Genomic DNA, 21,549 nt, shown 5'->3' with positions numbered 1-21,549 from the left:
CTACCCAGTCAAAGGGATTTGGTCCTCAAAGAAGTTCAATTTTTAAAAAGAGCAATCCAAGAAGTCCCAGCAGGACAAAAAGAATCTGGCACTTATTCCTGCTTCTTTTTAGTCCCAAAAAAGACAGGGGATCTACATCCTATTCTGGATCTCAGGAAGCTCAATCTCTAAGTGAAGAAATCAAAGTTCCAGATGGTCACTGCTCAGTCCATTGTGACACTGTTATGCAAGGATGGTTGGATGTGCTCTGTGAATCTCCAGGATGGATACTATCACATCAAAATAGACAGGAGTTCCAGGAGACACTTGCACTTTTGACTAGGAGCCAGTCATTACCATTTCAGAGCCCCTACCCTTTGGTCTCACCATGCCCCCCCCCCGGGTGTTTAAGAAATGCATGGGCAGTGGTGGTGGCTCACCTGTGTCTGCAGGGGTTCCAGGTCTTTTCATACCCCAACGATTGGCTCCTCATGGCACGTTTGAGGCATCGACTCATGCAGGCAATTCATTATGTTCTCCCCCTCTTCTGTCATTTGGGGATAACCATCAACCTTATGAAATCCAGTCTGATCCCCACTCAACAGTTAGAATTCATAGGAGTTCAGTTAGACTCAGTTTTAGAAATTGCAGCCTTACCCTTGAGCAGAATTCAGTTGATACGGGAACAGGTCACGCAGATTTTAGACCTATCGCGCCCCCCTGTTCAACTGGTTCTTCGGGCTCTCGGATCTGTGCCCATGGTCATTCATCTTGTTCCCCTGGCAAGGTTCCACATGTGAGTGTTGCAATGGACCTTAGTTGTTCAGTGGTCATCACTGCTCCTTCCCCTGTCTTTGACCATAAAACTGATGCTTGTGTGCAGATGTAATCTCCAGTGGTGGCTTCAGTCTTAGGATCTCTGTCTAGGCTAGCCTTTCTCTCTCCCACCGCCCATGACCACAGTGACCATGGATGCCTCCCTGTTGGGGTGGAGGGGGGGGCATTTTCAGGGGAAGACTTTCCAAGTCGCATAGTCCCCAGTAGATACCAAGTTGCATATACATGTTCTGGAGATGAGCAGTTCTTCTATCATTACAAACCTTCCAGGACTGCCTCCCTCCAGGGAAAATTGCAATTCAGACAGAAAACATGGCAGTTGTCTGATATGTCAACAGGTGGGGGGGGAACACATTCTTATCCATTATACAGAGAGGCCATGAGAGTGTAGGAATGTGCAATGTCCTTCAGCCACTTCATTACTGCAATGCACATACTCAGGGATTTCAACGTGTTGGCCGACAGGCTTGGCAGATCTATTTTGAGTCCTCACTAGTGGTCCCTCAATCCTTCAGTGGAGAAGCAGATTTTTAACTGTTTAGGTTAACCGTGCTGCGACCTTTTCACCTTCCCAGCAAACCACAAGTGCAACAGGTACTTCACTTTGATCCCTCCATCTGGGGAGTCACCCAGGGACGCTTTAGTACATGATTGGCCTCTGGTTCTCCTTTACACCTACCCTCCTGTCCCCTTAATTCCTAAGGTTCTGTAGAAAGCGCAACACCTGAGGACATCCCTTATCGCCCCTTTTCTCGCCTAGTCAACCGTGGGCCCTCTTCATCAGGTCTCATCTGAAGTGTCCACCATAGGTACTGGATCCCCTTCAGGATCTGAGTTCCCAACCATCAGGGCCTCTTCTCCCAAATCTTCGGACCCTTTATCTCACCGCATGGTTTGTCCAGTTCCAATGATCATAAAACAGTCCAGGCTGGCGTCCCACATTAAAGTGTCATTCCAGCCTCCCAGAAACCCTCAACTAGAAAGGTGTACAGTAGTAAGTTGAAAGGGTTTTTTTCTGGGCTAAAAGCAGGAATCTGGATCCCTTTTCAGCTTCAGTTTCAGATGTACTTTTGTTCTTGTCTTCCCTTTTTCAAGCGGGAGCAAGTTTTTTCATGATTAAGCTTCAATTGGCGGTGATTTCCAACTTTCACGTGAGCCCTGAGTCTGCTTTTTCATCTAGGCTTTGCAAAGTTTTTATGAAAGGGTTTTTTTCTGCTTTGGCTACCGGTCAAAGACCCTTTGTCTCCTTGGGACTTCACACTGGTTTTGCAATTTCTGACTAGGAGTCCCTTTGAGCCTGCTGGTTCCTGCGATCTCAAATTTCTGTTTTGGAAGACGACTTTTCTGGTGGCTATTAATTCAGCTAGGAGGTTCTCAGAACTGCAAGCTCTCACCATTACTCCTCCTTACATGAATTTTCACAAGGACAGGGTCTCTCCTAGGACAAACCTCTCCTTCTTGCTCAAGATTGCTTCCGAATCATCTCTAAACCAATATATTCAGCTTTGTTCTCTTCCCCATCTATTCCAACATACCTTGGATGTTCACTGGCAGTTACGGTTGTACCTGCGTAGGGCTAAAGGTTTTCATAAATCAGAGCAGCGTTTTGTGGTATTTTCCCCCTAACAGATGAGACCTTTCAGTTTCTAAGGTCACTATATCTCTAAATGGATATCTAGCTGGATCTCTACGGTCTATGACCTTAACCACCTTGAGGTTCCAGGTAATGTCAGGGCTCGTTCTACTAGCTCTGTAGCAACATCTTTGGCCTTTGTTGCAAGGGTTTCTATTGATGACATTTGTTCTGCTCCCACTTGGTCTAATCCTCACACCTTTATATCACATTACAAGCTGGATTTGATTTCTAGGAGCAAGGCTTCCTTTGGCTCCATAGTGCTCTGGCACGTCCTTCCTCAAGGCCTCCCAGGATAAATGGTAGCTGGGGAGTCTGATCCTATGGTGATGAATGATGACATGGATAACATCAGATAAAGAGTTATGTACTTACCGTGACTTGGCATCTATGTTATCCTATATCATCATTCATCACATTTCCCACCCGCCATCCCCTACCTTGCTTCAATCTTAGAGGAAATTGAGTGGTTTCCTTCTATTTTGGTAGGAGTAGCCTTTAGGAATAGGTTTGCAGACTCGATCTGGGGGTTAGAGGGCAGCAGGGCATCATGGGAGAGGGAGGAGCTAGAGCCTTGGATCAGTCTGTTGAAAGTTGCTGGCTTGGATCCAGTGTTGGATCCTAGATCCTATGGTGATGAATGATGACACAGGATAAAACAGATGCCAAGTTATGGTAAGTACATAACTCTTTTTTACAAAGTTAAAATAAGATAAACGGTTTCACCTGTGTTAGAGCTTCATCAGATCAAATTTATGCATAGCAGCAACAAGTAATATATGCTATTCTATTTTCCATATAAAAAGCCATGTAAGTTATAAGCATATATGTGTATGTGTGTGTGTATAATATATATACACACACACACACACTTGTATACACTCACATACGTGTATCTGCACAGCTGTATGCCATGCTGTGTTTTGTAAATCTATTGTAATTTCTGAACATAAGGGTTAAATAAGGTCAAAGACAATCCCATTCATTTACACTTCTGTCATTTTTCTGACACAGAGGCAAGGCATCTATCGGGCCCACCTGATACACAAGTTTGGAGATAGCCAGGAGTAGCTGTTGTGATGGTGAAGTTATAAGACAACAAGACAAGACCGTCTGTTAGTGAATAAGAAACCCTTATTGGGATACCAGTGGTCACACTGAATTGGAAATTTTGAAAAAGAAAATATAAGCTATAGCAGGAGTTTAAACTCCTCAGAGGTGACGTGTGTGGCATACAAAGCAATCTCAGACCCCACCTTGATGAGACTGCTGCATATCTGCAAGTCAAACTCACTCCACACGTGCAACCTCAACCTGGTCTGTGACATCAATAGGACTTGTTGGCGGGACAGGTTTGTGTCTCAGAGACTCCCCCTTCTGTGGAATAGACTCCCTCTCCATGTCAAGTAGAGTACCTTGTGATGCCCGTGCCCTGGCCCAGCAATCAAGGAGCCTCAATCATTACCATTAACACCACAGAGGTTGTGTGCTATAAGAAGAAAGGATAACAAATACACACAGTAAAATAGTTTCCATTAAATGCACACAGAGATCACAGTCAGTCTGGGGCTGGTTGCTCCCTTGCTGTCCAGGCCCCCAATAAGATTCCCCACTGGCACAGCTATAGGGTCTAGATCTCAGCCTAGCTGGCAAGCTAACCTCCAGTACCCTCTCTGTCCAACCAGTGCTTCGTGTCCCTGCCAAAGTAGCTGACACACACACACCTAGGGATAAGTATTTATACAACTTCACAGACACTCCTGGGAAAGGCTGTGTCCCTATACCCAGACTATACGGTAGTAATTACTGTCACCACCAGCTATTTAATAATAAATAATTAAAACACAAGGCAATACTACTACACCACAGTGCTATTCAGGAGTTCAGAGATCACACAGAAACTTAAAATAATTCAGTAGTACAGTTCTGATGTAACAGAAAAACACTTAGTCTAACTTTCTTCTAATTTCCTAGCCATTACTACAAGAAAACATACTTTTAAAATAGCTTAAGACAACAGGCAGAGTGCTGATGTGTTGGATATCCAAGATCAAAATGCTTAATAATTTCTGGTTCTCACTGTTTAAATTGAAACTGCAGTTCTGCTAAAACATTACAATCATTTGTTTACACTTTCCTGGTTCCCAGGTCACATCAGAATTGCATTTACATTCTTTTACACTTAGAGCAATAAAGGACATTCCTCATGTAAATTCTGGTCATTAACTTTAGCCTCAAAACAATAGGCAGAATGCTTACTCCAGATTCATCGACTCCAAATTCTAACTTCAAAGGACATACAAAACATAATTTTAATTTCAAAGAACATTTGAAATGCTTGGCTTAGTTTTCCTTACAGCATATGTCAATGTTGCTACAATCTTGAAGTTCACATTTTACAGTGTTTTCTTTCATTTAAGAAACAAGTCTGTATTTTACATTTATATTTACAAATGATAGAATTATGTATAACATTCTATCTGGCTAGGCTAGCAGCCTTCTCACCCCCCCCCCCCCCGAGAACTCAAGCTAGTTTTTCAAGTGACCCTTGATAAACGCCGCTTGAGAGGGTTAGGTCTATCAGGGTATAACTACCCCATTCCCTGTCTTGAGAGTCCATCTGCATTGGCATTGCTACTCCCACTGTGGTGCTACACTGACATATATGCTTGCAACCCCAGGCTCCATCTTAGCAACTTGCCATTTTGATGACTGGTTCTGTTTAACCATGTTAGAGGGTTGTGATCTGTCATAACAGTGAATTTTCTTCCATACAGATAAGGCTGAAGTTTCTGCAGTGCCCACACTATGGCTAGACATTCCTTTTCTATTGCTGCATAGCATTCCTCCCTGGGTTGGAGCCTGCAACTGAGATAAACCACTGGGTGCTGTTCCCCCTCTGAAGAAATCTGGCTAAGTACAGCCCCCACCCCATGGTTCAAAGCATCCACCTGTACAACAAAGTTGTTGCTGTAATCTGGACTGGCTAACACTGGGGGTCCTCCCAAACCTTCTTTAAGCTTCTGGAATGCCTGCTGACATGCTGGGGTCCACACTACCTTATCTGGCCTGTTCTTCCTGTGAGGGAGCAGCTATGGTACTATGACTGGGAACAAACTATCTGTAGTACCCTGATGTCCCTAAGAATGCCCTCACCTGCTTTTTGGCAACAGGTGCAGGCCATGCCTGAATGGCTTCCACTTTGGCAGGTTCTGGCCTTATCTTACCATTCCCCACTCGTATGTCCTAGGTAGGAGACCTCTGCCATACCCACATCCCATTTGCTTAGCTTAATGGTCAACCCTGCCCTCTGTAGTCTGCCCAGCACCCCCCTGACATGTTGAAGGTGCTCTGGTCAGGAATGGCTATAGATGGCAATATCATCTAGGTAAGCAAGGGCAAACCCTCCTGCTCCTGCTAAGGATATTATCCACCAGCCTCTGGAAAGTTGCTGTGGCATTCTTCATCCCAGTGGGCATCTTTGTGAACTCATACAAGCCAAAAGGCGTCACAAAGGCTGACTTCTCTCTAGCACTGGGAGTCAAGGGCACCTGCCAGTAACCCTTGGTAAGATCACTGGTTGTAAGATACTTATTCCCACTCGGCTGCTCTAGGGCCTCATCTGTCCTAGGCATGGGGTAATCATCCGACTCTGTGTGACTCTTTCATTTCCTGTAATCCACACAGAACCTGGTGCTCCCATCTCTTTTTAGCACCAGCACCACTGGGGAGTCCCAGGGATTGTTGGACTCTTGAATCACCCTTAGTTCCAACATCTCCTGTATCTCCTCCCTCAGTGAGTCTGACTCTCTCAGGCACCCTATAAGGTGTTTGCCTAATAGGCCTTTGTGGTCCTGTATCCGCCTGGTGCTACACCAGGTGGGTGCACCCTGAGTTCCCAGTGAACATGTCCCCAAATTCCTGCAACACTGCTCGGATTTCTTGAACCTGGGTAGGAGATAGCTGCTGGTACATTGCTACCCCTTCCACTGAGGTGTCAGCCCGGGCATCACTGAGGAGATCAGTTCCCAGATCTCCCTTAGATGACTCCTGCAATCTACTGCAAATGCTCAGCACAAAGGCCTTCCTATCATGGTAAGGTTTCATCATGTTAACATGGTACAGTTTGTGCCCCTGCCATCTGCCTAGCAGTTCCACCATGTAGTTAACATTACTTACCTTTCTTACCATCTTGTATGGTCCCTCCCAAGCTACTTGCAGTTTGTTGTGTCTGACAGGAATGAGAACCATTACCTGCTGCCCCAACAGCATACTCTCTAGCTCGAGCATTCCTGTCATACCACACCTTTTTCTGTTGTTGGGCTTCTGACCGGTTCTCCTGGGCCAAGCCCATGAGTTCCCTGAGCCTTGTCCTGAGGTTTAGGAAGTATGTAACAAAAGACTCCTTGTGAGACTTGCACTCACCTTCCCACTCATCTCAAATTAAATCTAAAGGTCCCCTCACCCTATGCCCATACAGCAACTCAAAGGGTGAAAAACCTGTGGATTCCTGGGGAACCTCTCTGTAAGCAAACAGATGGGGCAAATATTTGTCCCACTCCCTCTTAAACTGATCTGCAAATGCCCGTAGCATGTACTTGATTGTAGAGTTTAACCTCTCAACAAGACCATTAGCCTTCGGATGGTAGGGGGTGGTCTTCATGGGCTTCACCCTGCAGGACTTCCATAGACAAGCCAGCAGGTCTGACATGAAATCGGCACCTCTATCAGACAGTATTTCTTTTGGGAAATCCACCCTGCTGAAAATCTCTAACAAAGCATTTGCCGCCACCTCTGCTTCAATGGAGGGCAAAGACACTGCCTCAGGGTATCATGTAGCATAATCCACTGCCACTAGGATATACTTTTTCCCTGTGGAACGTGGGGGTACTCAGAGGACCCACAATATCCATAGCTGCCCTCCGAAATGGCTCCTCAATCACAGGCAAAGGCATCAAAGGAGCTCTCACCTTGTCTTCTGCCTTGCCTACGTTTTGGTACTGCTCACTGGTCCTGTAGTACCCTGTTATATCTCTGAAAATTCCAGCCAATTGAAGTTCTGCATAATGCACCTTTTTGTACATTTTATGCCTATATGATCTGCAAAGGGAATATCATGGGCTATGGCTAGAAGCGCCAGATGGTAGGCACTACCAGCTGCTGTACTCTTACCTTCTAACCCTCCCTCAGGGGTCCACTCTCTGTATAGTAACCCTTTGTTCCAGTATACAGATTCCCCCTTCCCTTGAGAGTCAGGTGCCTCCCTAGCTACCTGCCTCAGGCCTTGCAATGTAGGGACTGAGAGCTGAGCCTGTCTCAACTCTCTCCTTGTAACCCTTCCCAGCTCCTCTTCCACAGGAAGTCTGGCATCCTCTGACAGCGGTGCCTCACTTGTCAGCCTGGGTACTACTACTCACCTCTACCTTTGCAGTCACTCTGTCCAAGGGACCATCAGTACCCACTAGCAGCTGTTGCTCACATGCAGTCACACTGCTACAGAGTAGCTCCCTCCCTGAAGTAACCACCTCATCAGTCTTGGCTGCAAGTATGCAGTCTGTCTGGGTACTCCCCAGGCTACCAGACCCACATGCTTGTCTCCTAGCCTCACTTTATGTGACTGCATAAGTATATGGTACTGCCTCATCCCAATCCTTCCCTCTCAGGACATCTGCAGGATGGTAGTTTAGTACCCCTGTTGTCTCGACACCCTACTATTGGCATTTTGTCTTTTCCACTTACTGGCTCCCTCACATTTGGTTCCCCACCTCGCCTGTGTGTGGACACCTGTATGCCACATGGCTACACTGGTTGCAATCAAAACATTTAACCCTAGCTCCTGGATGTGTACCTGGACTAGTGGCTTCCCCTGCTACTGGCAGATTCTGTTGGGGCAGTCTGTGCTGCCCACCATGGATTCCTTTAGACCCATGAGCAGTACTGGGGGGTCCCCTTCCTGTGCTGGGCTGCCCTGCTGGCCAGGTATAGGTCTCCTTTCTTCCCCAACGCATCTGAAGTAGCACATTGTCTATCAGCTGACCAGATTCTCATGTCCTCAAGCAAAGTGCTAAGGGCTTGTTCCCTCACCAAAAGTTCTGCCAGCCCTTCAAAAGTGGTGGCGTGACATCCACTTACCCAGCTATGAAAATAAGTGCTCAGTTCAGCAACATATTCACACACTTTCATCTGCCCTGCGTCTATGCTCACGAAACTTTTTCCTATACATTTCAGGTGTTACCTTAAAACATTCTAAAAGACATTTTTTTACAGCAGTATAATCAAAACAGAGTCAGGCATTTTTGATAAAAAAGTTGCAGATTTCCCACAGAGTAAGGGGGTCAGGAACCATACCCAGAGCCTTTGGTCAGCACTATACTGTTTACACACCCTCTCAAACTAATGAATGAAACTATCAAAATTATCCCCCTCTTTAAATTGCGGAAAACAATTACTGACCTGTTGTGCTTCTGGGGTCCAGTTACTCCCTTCCCCATTACCTCCATGACTCTGGCAAAGAGTCAGCATTTCCCTCTCATGCCTCCTCTGACACTCATTTTCTTCGGCTTCTATCTCCAAATGCCTGGCCTCCAACTCAAGTCTCTCTTGCTCCAGCTGGATTTTAAGTCCACTGCAGAAAGGTTGAGTTGTCCATTCTCTGAGGATATTGTATCTCCACTGCCAGTCTGATTGTCCTCCTGGATGGTGTTTTCTGATGCAGCTGTAACCAAGGCTGCAATCAGGTCTGCCTTAGTCAGGTTTCCATGCACCAGTCTCCTAGCTTGGCACATCTGCACCAGCTGGCTCCTTGTCAGCTTTCCATACTGCTCTGCTGACATGCTGCCTGCTCACCCTGACTAAGCTAACAAAAGAAATAAAACAATTGTGATCTGAACGCTGAGTATTTACTGAGTGGTTGTTTTAGAGTACAAAACACCTTCAGAGATCACTGTACATAAGCTATATGATTCACTCTAACCACATCACTACAAGACAATTAGTATTTGCCAACTAATTAATTTATGGTGTGGACATCCACCGCCACCACAAATGTGAAGTGGATCCCACCACTGCAAACCACATGTGACGCCAGTGCCCTGGCCCAGCAATCAAGGAGCCTGAATCCTCACCACTAACACCAGAGAAAGGCGTCTCATACAAGAAGAAAGGATAACAAATACACACAGTAAAGTACAATTTCCTGTAAGTGCACACAGAGATCACAGTTAGTCTGGGGCTGGTTACTCCCTTGCTCTCCATGTCCCCAATAAGACTCCCCACTGGCACAGCTATAGGGTCTAGATCTCAGCCTAGCTGGCAAGCTAATCTCCAGTACTCTCTCTGTCCAACCAGTGCTTCGTGTCCCTGCCCAGGTAGCTGACACACACACACACACACACACACACACACACACACACACTTAGAGATCAGTATTTATACAACTTCACAGACACTCCTGGGAAAGGCTGACACAGATTCATTCTCCAGCTGTGCCCCTTTACCCAGACTATACAGTATTAATTACTGCCACCACCAGCTAATAAGTATCAGCAACCCAAAGGCCATTAAAAGGGTGTCCAATTATTACTGTGCAATATTATTATCCAATTAGCTCAGGGCTAAAACTATAGAACTGGCTTAGACAGTAAACTCTATAAATATGCAATGTACTCTAGAGCTTGACATATCTACATAAACCAGCCACAGGTAAAAGGTTTTTAAAATATTTAATAATAAATAATTAAAACACAAGACAATACTACTACACCACAGTGCTAGTCAGGAGTTCAGAGATCACACAAACGTAAAATAATTCAGTAGTACAGTTCTGACATAACAGAAAAACACTTAGTCTAACTTTCTTCTAATTTCCTCGCTATTACTACAAGAAAACTTACTTCTAACATAACTTACTTAAGACAACAGGCAGAGTGCTTATGAGTTAGATATCCAAGATCAAAATGCTTAATTTCTGGTTCTCACTGTTTAAATTGAAACTGCAGTTCTGCTAAAACGTTACATCATTTGTTTACACTTTCCTGGTTCCCAGGTGACACCGAAACTGCATTTACATTCTTTTACACTTAGAGCAATAAAGGACATTCCACATTTAAATTCTGGTCATTAACTTTAGCCTTAAAACAATAGGCAGGATGCTTACTCCAGACTCATCGACTCCAAATTCTAACTTCAAAGGACATACAAAACATAATTTTAATTTCAAAGAACATTTGAAATGCTTGGCTTAGTTTTCCTTACAGGAGATGGCAATGTTGCTACAATCTTGAAGTTCACATTTTACAGTGTTTTCTTTCATTTAAGAAACAAGCCTGTATTTTACATTTATATTTTCAATTGATAGAATTATCTATAAAATTCTGTCTGGCTAGGCTGGCAGCCTTCTCCCTTCTCTACCAGTCTTCACATACCTCATTAACCCTTTTTAAGTGCAACCTGGATAACTGGATGTGGAACAGAAAATAACACCCCTGGGATTTCACCTGTGTCCATGCCGGATAGGGGCATCGGGTGCTGACTTGTCGGAACATGGGGTAAATTCCTGGCTGGACTTGTAAGGGCCTCAGGGCCAGTAGCCTAGTAACTTCCTATGAAATGTTCCAGGGTTGCATGCAAAAACACAAGGGCAGACCTCTGTGCATTTCTTGATGTTCAGAATGGGCTCTGAATAAGTTTGGAGAGCATTAATGAAAAATTCCCCTTTGGAGAGAGAGGCTGTACTTCTCTCTTCCTGTAGGAGAGTAAGCCACTTACTGTAAAGGAAAGTAGGAGAATATTGGAACAGAAGAACAATATTCACAGGGATTCAGAGATGCCTTCCTGTATACACGCTTAAGATGCATTTAGAAGTTCTTACTACCCTTTTCAACACTTAAGTGTTTACCTCCCAAATTGAACAGGGCCATACATGATAACCCTGGTGTAAGTTTGTGTCTAACCATCCAGTCACCTAGACTTGCCTTAATTGTAGCCAAAGTAGTGCTTGATTTGAGCTACGATGGTAACTTATCTCATTGTCTAACAATATATGGCACGAGGAACCTATCCCTCCAGAAAGTCTTATTTATTTTCTGGTGTGGATTTAGGTCCTTCGTACAGGTGTTTGTAGGTCCACTGCATTTGTGAAGTATTAGGTCAAATAAGATTGTTTCACATCTTGATTACAAATATTGGGAAAGGGGCAGAGAATGTCAGAAGACCTCTTATGGGGCATATAATTGCCTTGTACAAAACTAGATAAAGAGCTCATTTTTGAATACATTTTTGCTCAGCTGTTCTGTTACAGGTTATGCGAGTCCCTCTTTGAGTTTTGACATCAAGTTTTTGCACGTAGGCTTTGTCAAGCAAACAGGCTCTGTAACTGTTTTATTTCTAATTGTGGTATGTCTCAGCAGAAATAAAATGCTAATAGCCATGTTGTTTTAATTGTATTATTTTCACAACAGAGATGGACTTCTTGCATTTCTCATAAAGCTGAACAAGCAGTGTGGTCATTTGATTCTTGCAGTACAAAATATAGCAAACCAGCTACCTGAAGATGGAAGCAAGGTATTTATAATGAATAATTATATGACAGTTGATATGCATAATATAGAATAACTACACATTAAATTTAATCTAAATAATATAGCCCCTAGTTTGTTTGAATTTTTTTTTTACAGAAAGTGTGACAATGCTGCATGTTTTTGAATGAATTTTTCTCCTGAGATGTATGTTTGAAATGTGCATGTTTACAGTCTTTAGATCATGTTTTTAGTCTTAATAAAAGTAGATTTGATGTCATTTTCATTCGTTCCTCAACCTGCGGGTTCGGATCCGAACCTCAGATCCGACTCACTCGCTTCTATACCTTAGGATCTGACTCTCAAGTTCCTCCCTTATCATAATGCCTCTCTCCTCCAGATTACATCAGATCTCATTTACCCCGCTTCAAACAAGTCGGGATTTTCCTTCTGTCATAGCTCTTTGTGGGTCATGAGTAAACGTAAAACTTTTGTTTCTTGATATATTTCTATCACCCTTCCTTACCCTCTAAACAACCTTCATTTTTTTTCGGGTTTCTCAGTCCTCTGTAAAACCTTTTTTATAATGGCTCCTACCATTGTTGGCAGTTTTCCTTTTGCCTCTTTTCTTTAAAAATAAATAAAAACCTGTATTTTGCTCTTACTGTGTTATGGCTGAGAAATCTGACAAGCCAACTGGATTTAAAAAATGCATTTCCTGTGGACACAAGATCCCACAGTCTGATGCCCACAGGGAGTGCGTGTACTGTCTAGGTCCCAGTCACTTAGATGTAGATTGCGACATCTGTGCTGATTTCAGTGCCCGAGCTATTGGTGACCGTTGCAACAAACTAATTTTGAAGGGCCTTCTCTCTGACTTCTTCATGTACAGCTAGATCTTCTAAGGAATCAGGGGGCTCAAACCCCCACTAAAAAGCAAAAGGAGCCCAAGGAGCAGAGAAAATGCTCTCCTGCCCAGTCTCCAAAAAAGGCTATGACTGAGCGATATGCTAAGAACTTGAAATTATCTGATCTGAAGCCTTCGGATCCGACATTGACATTACTGACTCCTCCTCAACACCGTATTTCTAGTTCCCCCTTGTAAGCAATGTCTCCAACCTTAAGGTCTCCCTTTCTTCAGGAGACCTCACAAAAAATGTCCAAACCTCACTCCACTTCATCCTCCGTTAGATCTTCATGGAGTCTTTCTGAAGCAGAGGTGGACAGGATGATGAGGAAATTCCTCAGGACGCAGATACAGATATGGGGGTTTTGCCTGCTCCATCCCCCACCCGATCCATGAGCCACCATCCTACCTTTATACCATTGATAACGCCTTCTCCGATCAGACCTCCTGCTTCGGAGCCCTTGGAGCCGGAGGTTACCAGAGTCGATATGTCGGATCAGAAGGCCCTTCCATCCTGGGCTCTGATGACTTCTCTGATCTTATTGGCTTTGACTTTGTTGGAACACAACAGTTCTCTAATTCAAAGCTTTTGATCTGAGGGAATGTCCTCAGTGTCAAAGTGTTTGCAACCACCACTTTCCCTAGTGCTGGCATCCCTCGGCTATGACTCCCCCTCTAGGGCATGGAATCCGTGAGGGTCTGGGCTTGTCTGCTTTGAGAGCTATGGCTTTGGTGGGACTACTAAGGACATCTCCAGGTCCTTCTGCATTCGAAGTGGTGGAGAGAATGTTCTCCCAGCCAGGAATTACTTTGACTCTACCTCCTTCATATCCTACTCGTGTTCTGACTGTGCTTGGTCATCCTCCACTTCACAGACAGGCAAACCCAAGAGCTTTAGAGTATCTCTCTCTGCAGAGCTTCCCCTCTCTTCTGACACCTCCCAGGAACATCCCACCAAGGAGGTCTCTTGCAAGAGATGGTGTAAAAGGAGGCACCTAAACTCCCCACAGGAATCTTTGACAGAAAACACAGACTTTGATGAAGGGAAAGGGTCCGCAACATCTCCACTTGATGTCTCCTACAGAGACATCCTTGAAATCCTACACCAAAGAGGTGGTTGGCATACCCAAAGCCCTTCCTCAGACGAGTTTGTGTTCTTGGAAGCCTTCGGGTCTGACCTATCTACATCTTAGGTGACCCTTTCTGCGGATGACCTTATAGACCTTGTCTTTCACAGGGCATGGAAGGAGCCCAACACCGTGGAGCCCATACCAAAAAGAGCTGACAAAATCCTTGGTGCCTTTTCAGATGAGCAACTCTGGACAAAAGGTACCCCTATAGATGCCATGATTGTTGAGTCAGCCACTAAGAAGGAGCTGACCGAACAGAGCTCCACTGTTCATCCACCTAATATGGTTGCCTAGAGCTTTGGACAAGTTCAGGAAGGAGGTGTACACATCATTGATCTTTGCACTGCGATTGCTGAATTACTTTGCTCACTTTAACAAGTTACAGAGGGACTTACTAAAGGAGCTCTCCAACACTGTCCCAGGGTCCATGTCTCAAGAGGAACAGAAAACTTTTTTGTCTGAATGGCCACCCTGCAATCCATCTTGAAAGTGTTTGAGGTTAATGTCACATGCTTCTGATGGTTCCTCAAGGGCTTGCCAGTTCAGGCATTGCCATAAGGAGACATGCCTGGATGTGACTTTGTGATTTTGCAGAACCTATTAAAAGGCATCATTCATCAATACTCCTTTTGGTGGATCGTCACTGTTTGCACCAGCCATGAAAGATACTCTCTCCCGATGTGAAAAAAGTGGGAAAACCTTGTCTGCCATTGGAATCCAATTCTCTACCTTACAAAGACCATTTTCCAAGAACCAACATGGATGTAAGAAGTAGCAGTTCAAGAAGTCACAAGGGCATTTCCAGGATTCACAGGGAGATTTTGGTAGATGCCACCCATGTGGCAGAGGAGGTCTTTAGAACCAAGGATCTTGAGATTCCTTCTGAGACGGATCCTTTCAGCGCTTCTGAGCAGTTGTTCAACTGTCCCTCTCTGGAGGCAGCCAGGAGGGGGGGGCATGCTTATCTGTGCACCTAAATGTCTGGTTAGCCATTACAAACAACTGTTAGGTGCAAAGGATCATATCCAGAGGATATTGCATTCCCTTTTTCAAAACTCCCAACCCAAAGAAAAATCTACCCGATGTTCCACCCAATCAGAGGGAGTCAGCAGCACAAGAAACCGCAAAGCTGCTAGAGAAGAGTCATCCAGAAGGTCCCACCAGACCAAACAGGGTCCAGAATCTACTCAAGGTTCTTTTTCATGCCAAAAAAGATGGGACTTGATACCAATACTGGATCTAACCATCCTAAACAAGTCCATAAAGAACTCAAAATTCTGCATGGTCCCCGGTACAGTCTATTCTACCTCTCCTTCAAAACTATGGCTGGATGTGCTCAATAAATCTTCAAGATGCATACTATCACATTTTTTTCTTTTCTTTTATTTTATTTAACATTTGTTGACCGGGAAAGTCCGACTAGGTTCCACAGATCCTGTTTTCAGTGGAGGCCCAGGGAGAAATGCTCCAGAAGCATGTCTTTAGAATGTGGGAGGAAACCAGAGTACCCGGAGGAAACCCACGCGAACGCAGGGAGAACATGCAAACTCCACACAGAAGGCACCCCAGTCGAGAATCGAACTGGAAAACCTCTTGCTGTGAGGTGACAGCGTTAACCACTGCACCACTGCGCCGCATTTGCACCACATCAAAATGAACAGGCACTCTCAAAGGTTTCAATGCTTCCAGCTGGGAGCCAATTATTATCAATTCAGAGTTCTGTCCTTTGGTCTCACTACAGCCCCCCCCCCCCCCGGGTGTTCAGCAAATGCATGGCAGTAGTAGTGGCTCACCTGAGACTTCTCGGATTCAGAGTGTTTCCTTACCTGGACAACTAGCTCTTGACCGCATCAACCAGGCATCTACTCCTACAAGCCAGAGATATCCGCTTCACCTAGCGAATACTCTGGGAATTGCAATAAATCACAAAACGTCTCAACTACAACCAATTCAAGTGATACATTTTATAGGGGTGCATCTAGACACACTCAACTACCTTAGCCCTCTTACCTTCAAACAGAATTCTGTCCTTGAGATTACATATCAGACAAATCCTAGGCATTCCTTTCCCACTTGCAGAATTAGTTCTCAAAGCACTAGGTTCGATGGCTGCCACCATAATGTTGGTTCTTACAGCTTCCCTACACATGTGGATTCTTCAGTGGACTCTAGCATTACAAGGATCCCTATACAGCTATCCTCTGAATCATCCCATCAAGCTGTATTAGGTGTGCAAAGTCTCTGTCATGGTGACTCCAGTTGAAGGATGTCAATGGAGGACATCTGTTTATTCTTCCTCTCCCCATTGCCACATTGACCACGGACGCATTCCAGTTGGAGGGGGGTATTACTTGGGACAAGTTGTTCAAGGCACGTGGTCGACACAGGAGACCAATCTGCATATAAATGTCCTAGAGATATGAGTGGTGCTCCTAGCACTGCAAGACTCCCAGAATTTTCTTCCTCTAGGGACAGTTGCAGTTGAACCTGACATGTGCATAGTTTTGGTACATCAACAAACAAGATGGAAAAAAATCTTGCCCCCCTTTGTCGAAAAGCAGTGAGAATTTGGTAGAGAGTGATCTTTTCCAACTGCTTTCTAGTAGCAACACCGGGGAAATCAACATCCTAGAGGACAGGCTCAGCAGAACCCTTCTGATGCCTCACCATTGGTCTCTAAGTCAGTCTGTGGTGAACTTGATCTTCTTCATATGGGGTCAGTCTTGCTGCTGTCCCTTTGCATCCCCTTCCAACAACAAATGCAGCAGGTTCTTTGTCCTGATCCCTCCTCAGAGACAGTTACCGAGAGAAGCTGTAGTTCATGTTTGGCCTTCCAGTCTCCTTTATGCTTATCCCCCTCCCTCTCATTCCCAAATTTCTCCAGAAAGCACAGAGGTTGAAGAGCAAAGTGATCCTCATTGCACCTTTCTGGCCTCAACAGGTTTATTTCCCCTTTCTTTGGTCTCACCTGACATATCCTCCCTGGATGCTGGACCCAATTCCAGGCCTCCTTTTTCACCATTCAGGACAAGCTCACCCGGATTTGACAGGCCTCAAATTGAATGCATGGTTTCTCCAGTTTTAATGACAGCTAGACTTTCCAGGCTTTCCACTCCAGTTAAAGAAATTCTGGAATGTTCATATAAAACTTCCACCAGAAAAATTTACAAGAGCAAGTGGAAAACACTCTCCATTTGGGCTAACCAAAGACATATGGATTATTTTTCTGCCCCCATTTGAGCAGTTCTTGAGTTCCTTGCTTCAATTTTTCAGAATGGACCAAGCTACTCCACTGTCAAGGTACATTTAGCAGCCATATCAAGTTACCACATAGGTGAAAATTCTTTGACTTCTAAATTGTGTAAGTTTTTTCTCAGAGGTACCTTCTTGCTTAGATCTCCATTCAAAGATCCTACTCCTCCATGGGTTCTCACTATGGTCTTAACAAGCTCTAGTTTACTCTTCTTTCGAACCTTCTGCCAAAGTAGATCTCCAATTCTTATCATGGAAGACCTTATTCTTGGTGGCTATAACCTCGTCTAGGAGAATTTCAGAATTGCATGCACTCTCTTCCAAACCACTGTATTTGATTTTCCATAAGAACAGAGTTACCCTACATATAAATCCGACCTTTTTACCAAAAGCTGCCTCTGAAAATAGTATCAATCAGTTCATCAATCTCCCTGTATTTTTTCCAAATTTCAGGAATAGGGGCGAATATGCCCTTCACCTGTTAGATGTACACAAAGTTAAATTTTTAGTTGGACCGTAAAAAGGCCTTCATAAAATCTGACCAGTTATTCATTTCCTTTTCTAAGGCAAATTTGAGGATGCCTATATCCAAAGTGACCTTAGTTTAGTGGATTGCAGATTACATTTCTTATGTTTATTCCACAAAAGTTATCTCGCCTCCTGGGGATATGAAAGCACATTCTACTAGATCATTGTCCTCCTCAGCAGCTTTTTGGTCTAATGTATCTATCGATGATATTTGTGCAGCCACCTTCAGGTCAAATACTCATACATTTGTTACACATTACAAGTTAGACATATCCATAAATAGAGCATCTTTTGGCTGTGCGGTGTTCAGGAATATTCTTCCATGAGGGCCACCCAAGAGGTATGTAGCTGGGGACTCTGTCACACAGGTTGAGGAACAAATGAAAATAAGACGTTATGTACTCACTGTAACATTCCATCTGTGTTGCCCATTTTCATTCTTCCTCAGCCCCCACCCCCGCCCCAATCCCCCTGTCCTTTCTAGGAAGACTTTCAGAGGTTTTTCAGGAACCACTGTTCCTTTTGTGCTCCTGATTTCATCTTCATCCTATATTGATTTATTTTCTGTATATATATGTAGATGTTATGCAACTGCAGCAAACTTGATCTGAGGTAATCTGGAGGACAGGGGCATTGTGGGTAAGGGAGGTGCTTGACACTCAGATCCTAAGCTGTAGAAGCTTCTGAGTCGGATCCGAGGTTCGGATCTGAAGCCACAGGTTGAGGATGAATTGAAATGGACAACACAGATTGAATGTTAGGGTGAGTACATAACTTTTTTTCTTTTATACAAATCCCAAGATGTTCTGTCATATAGTTTTCCATTTGCTTTTTGCAGAAAAGGGCAAATACATATTGAATTTAATGTCTTACTGTGAAATGTCAGATAAAATACAACATAAGCAGACTGGCAGCTTCTAATTTTGCATGACAAGTTCACATGAATAGATTAACTTCAGAATGTTAGCAAATCAGAGTAAGCCCAAATGCTGTTCATTCCTCTTCCTCAGAGGAGTCGAGGGAAAAAAAACTTCCCCACTGTTTCTGTAGTAGCATTAAATGCAACTTTTGCATTCATATGAGAAAACTAAGGTCAGCAGGTGGTTAGTAATCAACTTTTTATATGGATTCATGCAGTGTCTTGTAACAGTAAATGTAATAGATTTAAAGGTGTGTCTATCTTACATTATAACCCTTCCACTTGGTTATCTGCATAGCAGGTATTGGTAAGATCTTACTTTCTGGGACCTTCTGCAGTCAGTGGCAGTTTGGAAGCCTCTTTGAGGATATTTTTCTGTATGCAGTTATTTCAGTCTCTGGCAGATCACACATTGTTTGCTCCACTAGTCTTTCTTGCCTTTCATATAGTTCAGATATTAATGCCAACATGTATTGTAGGAAGGTTCCTGCTTTCAATGACAAAGAAACCTGCACAATCTTAAATTATGCATTCATTAGCTGACCAGCCAGGGCCTGTAGTGTCATTTCATATACAAACTAGGGAAGAAGCAAAAACATTGTGGATTGCCTAAGTGTAAAATATTCAACCTAGCTGCCATCCTTTCATCTCTGTGGCCTCCACCCTTTCACTTTCTGCAAGCCTTCCCTGCTGGCAAATATGCTAATTTTGCACCCTGTCCATGGAGGCATCTTCCCTTCCCTCACCACAATTTTTTCCTTACCTTATTGGTAGGAGTTAAGGAGGCTTCCACTACCCTTTATGTAGACACTAGTCTTGCAGTCATGTCACCACTCACTTATCTGGTGGGGTATAACTGAGTGCAGCAGTGCACACATGAGGATTACAGTAACACCACTAAGCCCCTGGTGGGGTATAAAAGAGTGCAGCCATCCAAACTTGGGGATTACAGTGACACCACTTAGCTCCTGGTGGGGTATAACAACTAAGTGCAGAGGTCCACACTTGAGGATTATAGTAACAGCATCCGGCTGCCTGGTGGAGTATAAATGAGTGCAGCAGTCCACACTTGGGGATTACAATAGCACCACTCAGCTCCCTGATGGGATTACATTTTGATGTCAGAACAGGACCAAAAGCAGTCTTCTGAGCACTGGCAGTATCTTCAATGAGCTCCTCCATTCTTGCTGCGTTATGCATCTTTCCTTCACTTCACACCAAAGATGTTGGGCAATTTCAGACTGCTTCCTGCTGGAGCTAGTTATAAAAGACTCTGAATCCTTCTCTTTCTGAATCTTTCTGGGTAAAGAAGTCAAAAGGGACTGAGGTTCTTCAGTCTGTTACAGGCAAGAGTACTAAGACATTTTCTCCACTTGGCTCTCATTCAGACAGCCTCTCCTTTAAGTAAGAGATTCCCTTTGATGGGTTCCTCTGTGGACTGGCATGCAGTTCTGCTTCTCCCCAAACATGGCTTATCCCATTGTGAGTCCAGGAGATAACACCATCCCACTGCTTTAACATATGGCAGTCTGAGGCTATGGACAGGGCAGACAAGAGGATTTCCCCCAGCCGTCTGGACTGTAGAAATCTAAGCTGCATGTTTCGCGTATCCTGTTTTGTTGGCCTTGTACTGAAGTGCTTGCCGATCTCCCTAAATGTGGTATCCTTGTGGGCCTTTACATAGCTCACTGCAGTTTCAGGTGTGTCACTGCTGTGGGTACAGTAGTTTTTGGGATGTCTGCACTGGATGGCATGACTGAGATTAACAAAAAAAAAACTGAAGCAGACCATCCAGGACTCCCTATTCTACTAGGGGCAGCTCATTAAGGCATTATTAGACGTGTTGAAAAGGAAAAAAAGCATTCACCAGTATGAAAGGTTTCTGATCCTTGCCATGTACTTACTGTTCATATAGACCAATTCACCACCAAAAAAGTTTCTAAGAGAGTAGTGACACTAAGCATCAGGCAGTTCTGCCATCCTGAGTTTCTCCTGCTAAGCTTCAAAGGAAACAAAAATATTGCTGAAGGTACTGCAGTAACCCTGACTGTAGCAAGTTCATAGATAGTTCTGCATATGGCTGTTTGGTTTTGCATGTTTGCCTTGATTTGGAGAACAATTTGCAAGGTCACATGGGTTGATCTACTCGTAGTCATCCATGCCGGATTGATATTGGCGACCCTTCTTTGTTGGTCTGTGATTAGAACAGCCTCTTAAAAGGGACACCTGTATCCAGAGGACATTAATAAAATAAAAACAGCATTATCTCTCCCCTCTCTGCTAAGCCATTCTCTCCCAAGATCCTGCTTTTGGGATTGCATGTATCCCTTCTTTATGCATACAGGCACTTCATGCCACTTTACCCCCCCCACCCATTTTTTTTCTGCCACTCAGTTTGCAGCTTCAAATCTAAAACCTGATCTATATCATGGAAAACTTCCTGTTTTCAGTCCTAAGAAAATTCAGCCACCAAAGTGTTCCTGTGGTCTGCAGATTATGAGCAAAAACCTACACCATCTATGTTTTGACTGCTTGGGAGAGAATGTGATGCACTGTCATAAGTGCCAGCACTCCCACCCAGTCACTGTAAGATGTAGGATAAAAATATTTGGCTTATTTTACATCTTGCAAATTGAGGTTGGTTGAGCATGCCTGACAAGATGGTCCTTTACTTATCCCTCTACTTTTTGCTGTCACAAACCTAAGGAGATGGAGAGCAGGCTTTGTTCACACTTTTCTGGAGTTAAGCCCATCACAGAAATGACTTTGTCTCTTTGTTAGAACAACCTCACCTTTGAGTAGTGAGGGCACCCATGTTCCACCTTGATAAATGATGTGTTGTCAATCTT

General features: G+C 44.1%; 1 protein-coding gene across 4 annotated transcripts in view; it reads left to right on the top strand.

Annotated features, from left to right (window-relative positions):
• The window catches only part of ASZ1 (ankyrin repeat, SAM and basic leucine zipper domain containing 1), a 1,559,240-nt gene that overhangs the window by 1,208,882 nt on the left and 328,809 nt on the right, over positions 1–21,549 (top strand). For all 4 annotated transcript variants that reach the window (XM_044088717.1, XM_044088716.1, XM_044088719.1 and 1 more), the window contains one exon: positions 11,908–12,010. In XM_044088717.1, coding sequence (XP_043944652.1) covers positions 11,908–12,010 — 103 coding nt within the window. The remainder of the gene's footprint in view (positions 1–11,907; positions 12,011–21,549) is intronic.

Source organism: Protopterus annectens, chromosome 11.part0, assembly GCF_019279795.1.
Source record: "Protopterus annectens isolate FY-2018-M chromosome 11.part0, PAN1.0, whole genome shotgun sequence".
In the NCBI taxonomy this organism is placed as follows: domain Eukaryota; kingdom Metazoa; phylum Chordata; order Ceratodontiformes; family Protopteridae; genus Protopterus; species Protopterus annectens.
This window is presented reverse-complemented; position numbering and strand designations above follow the sequence as displayed.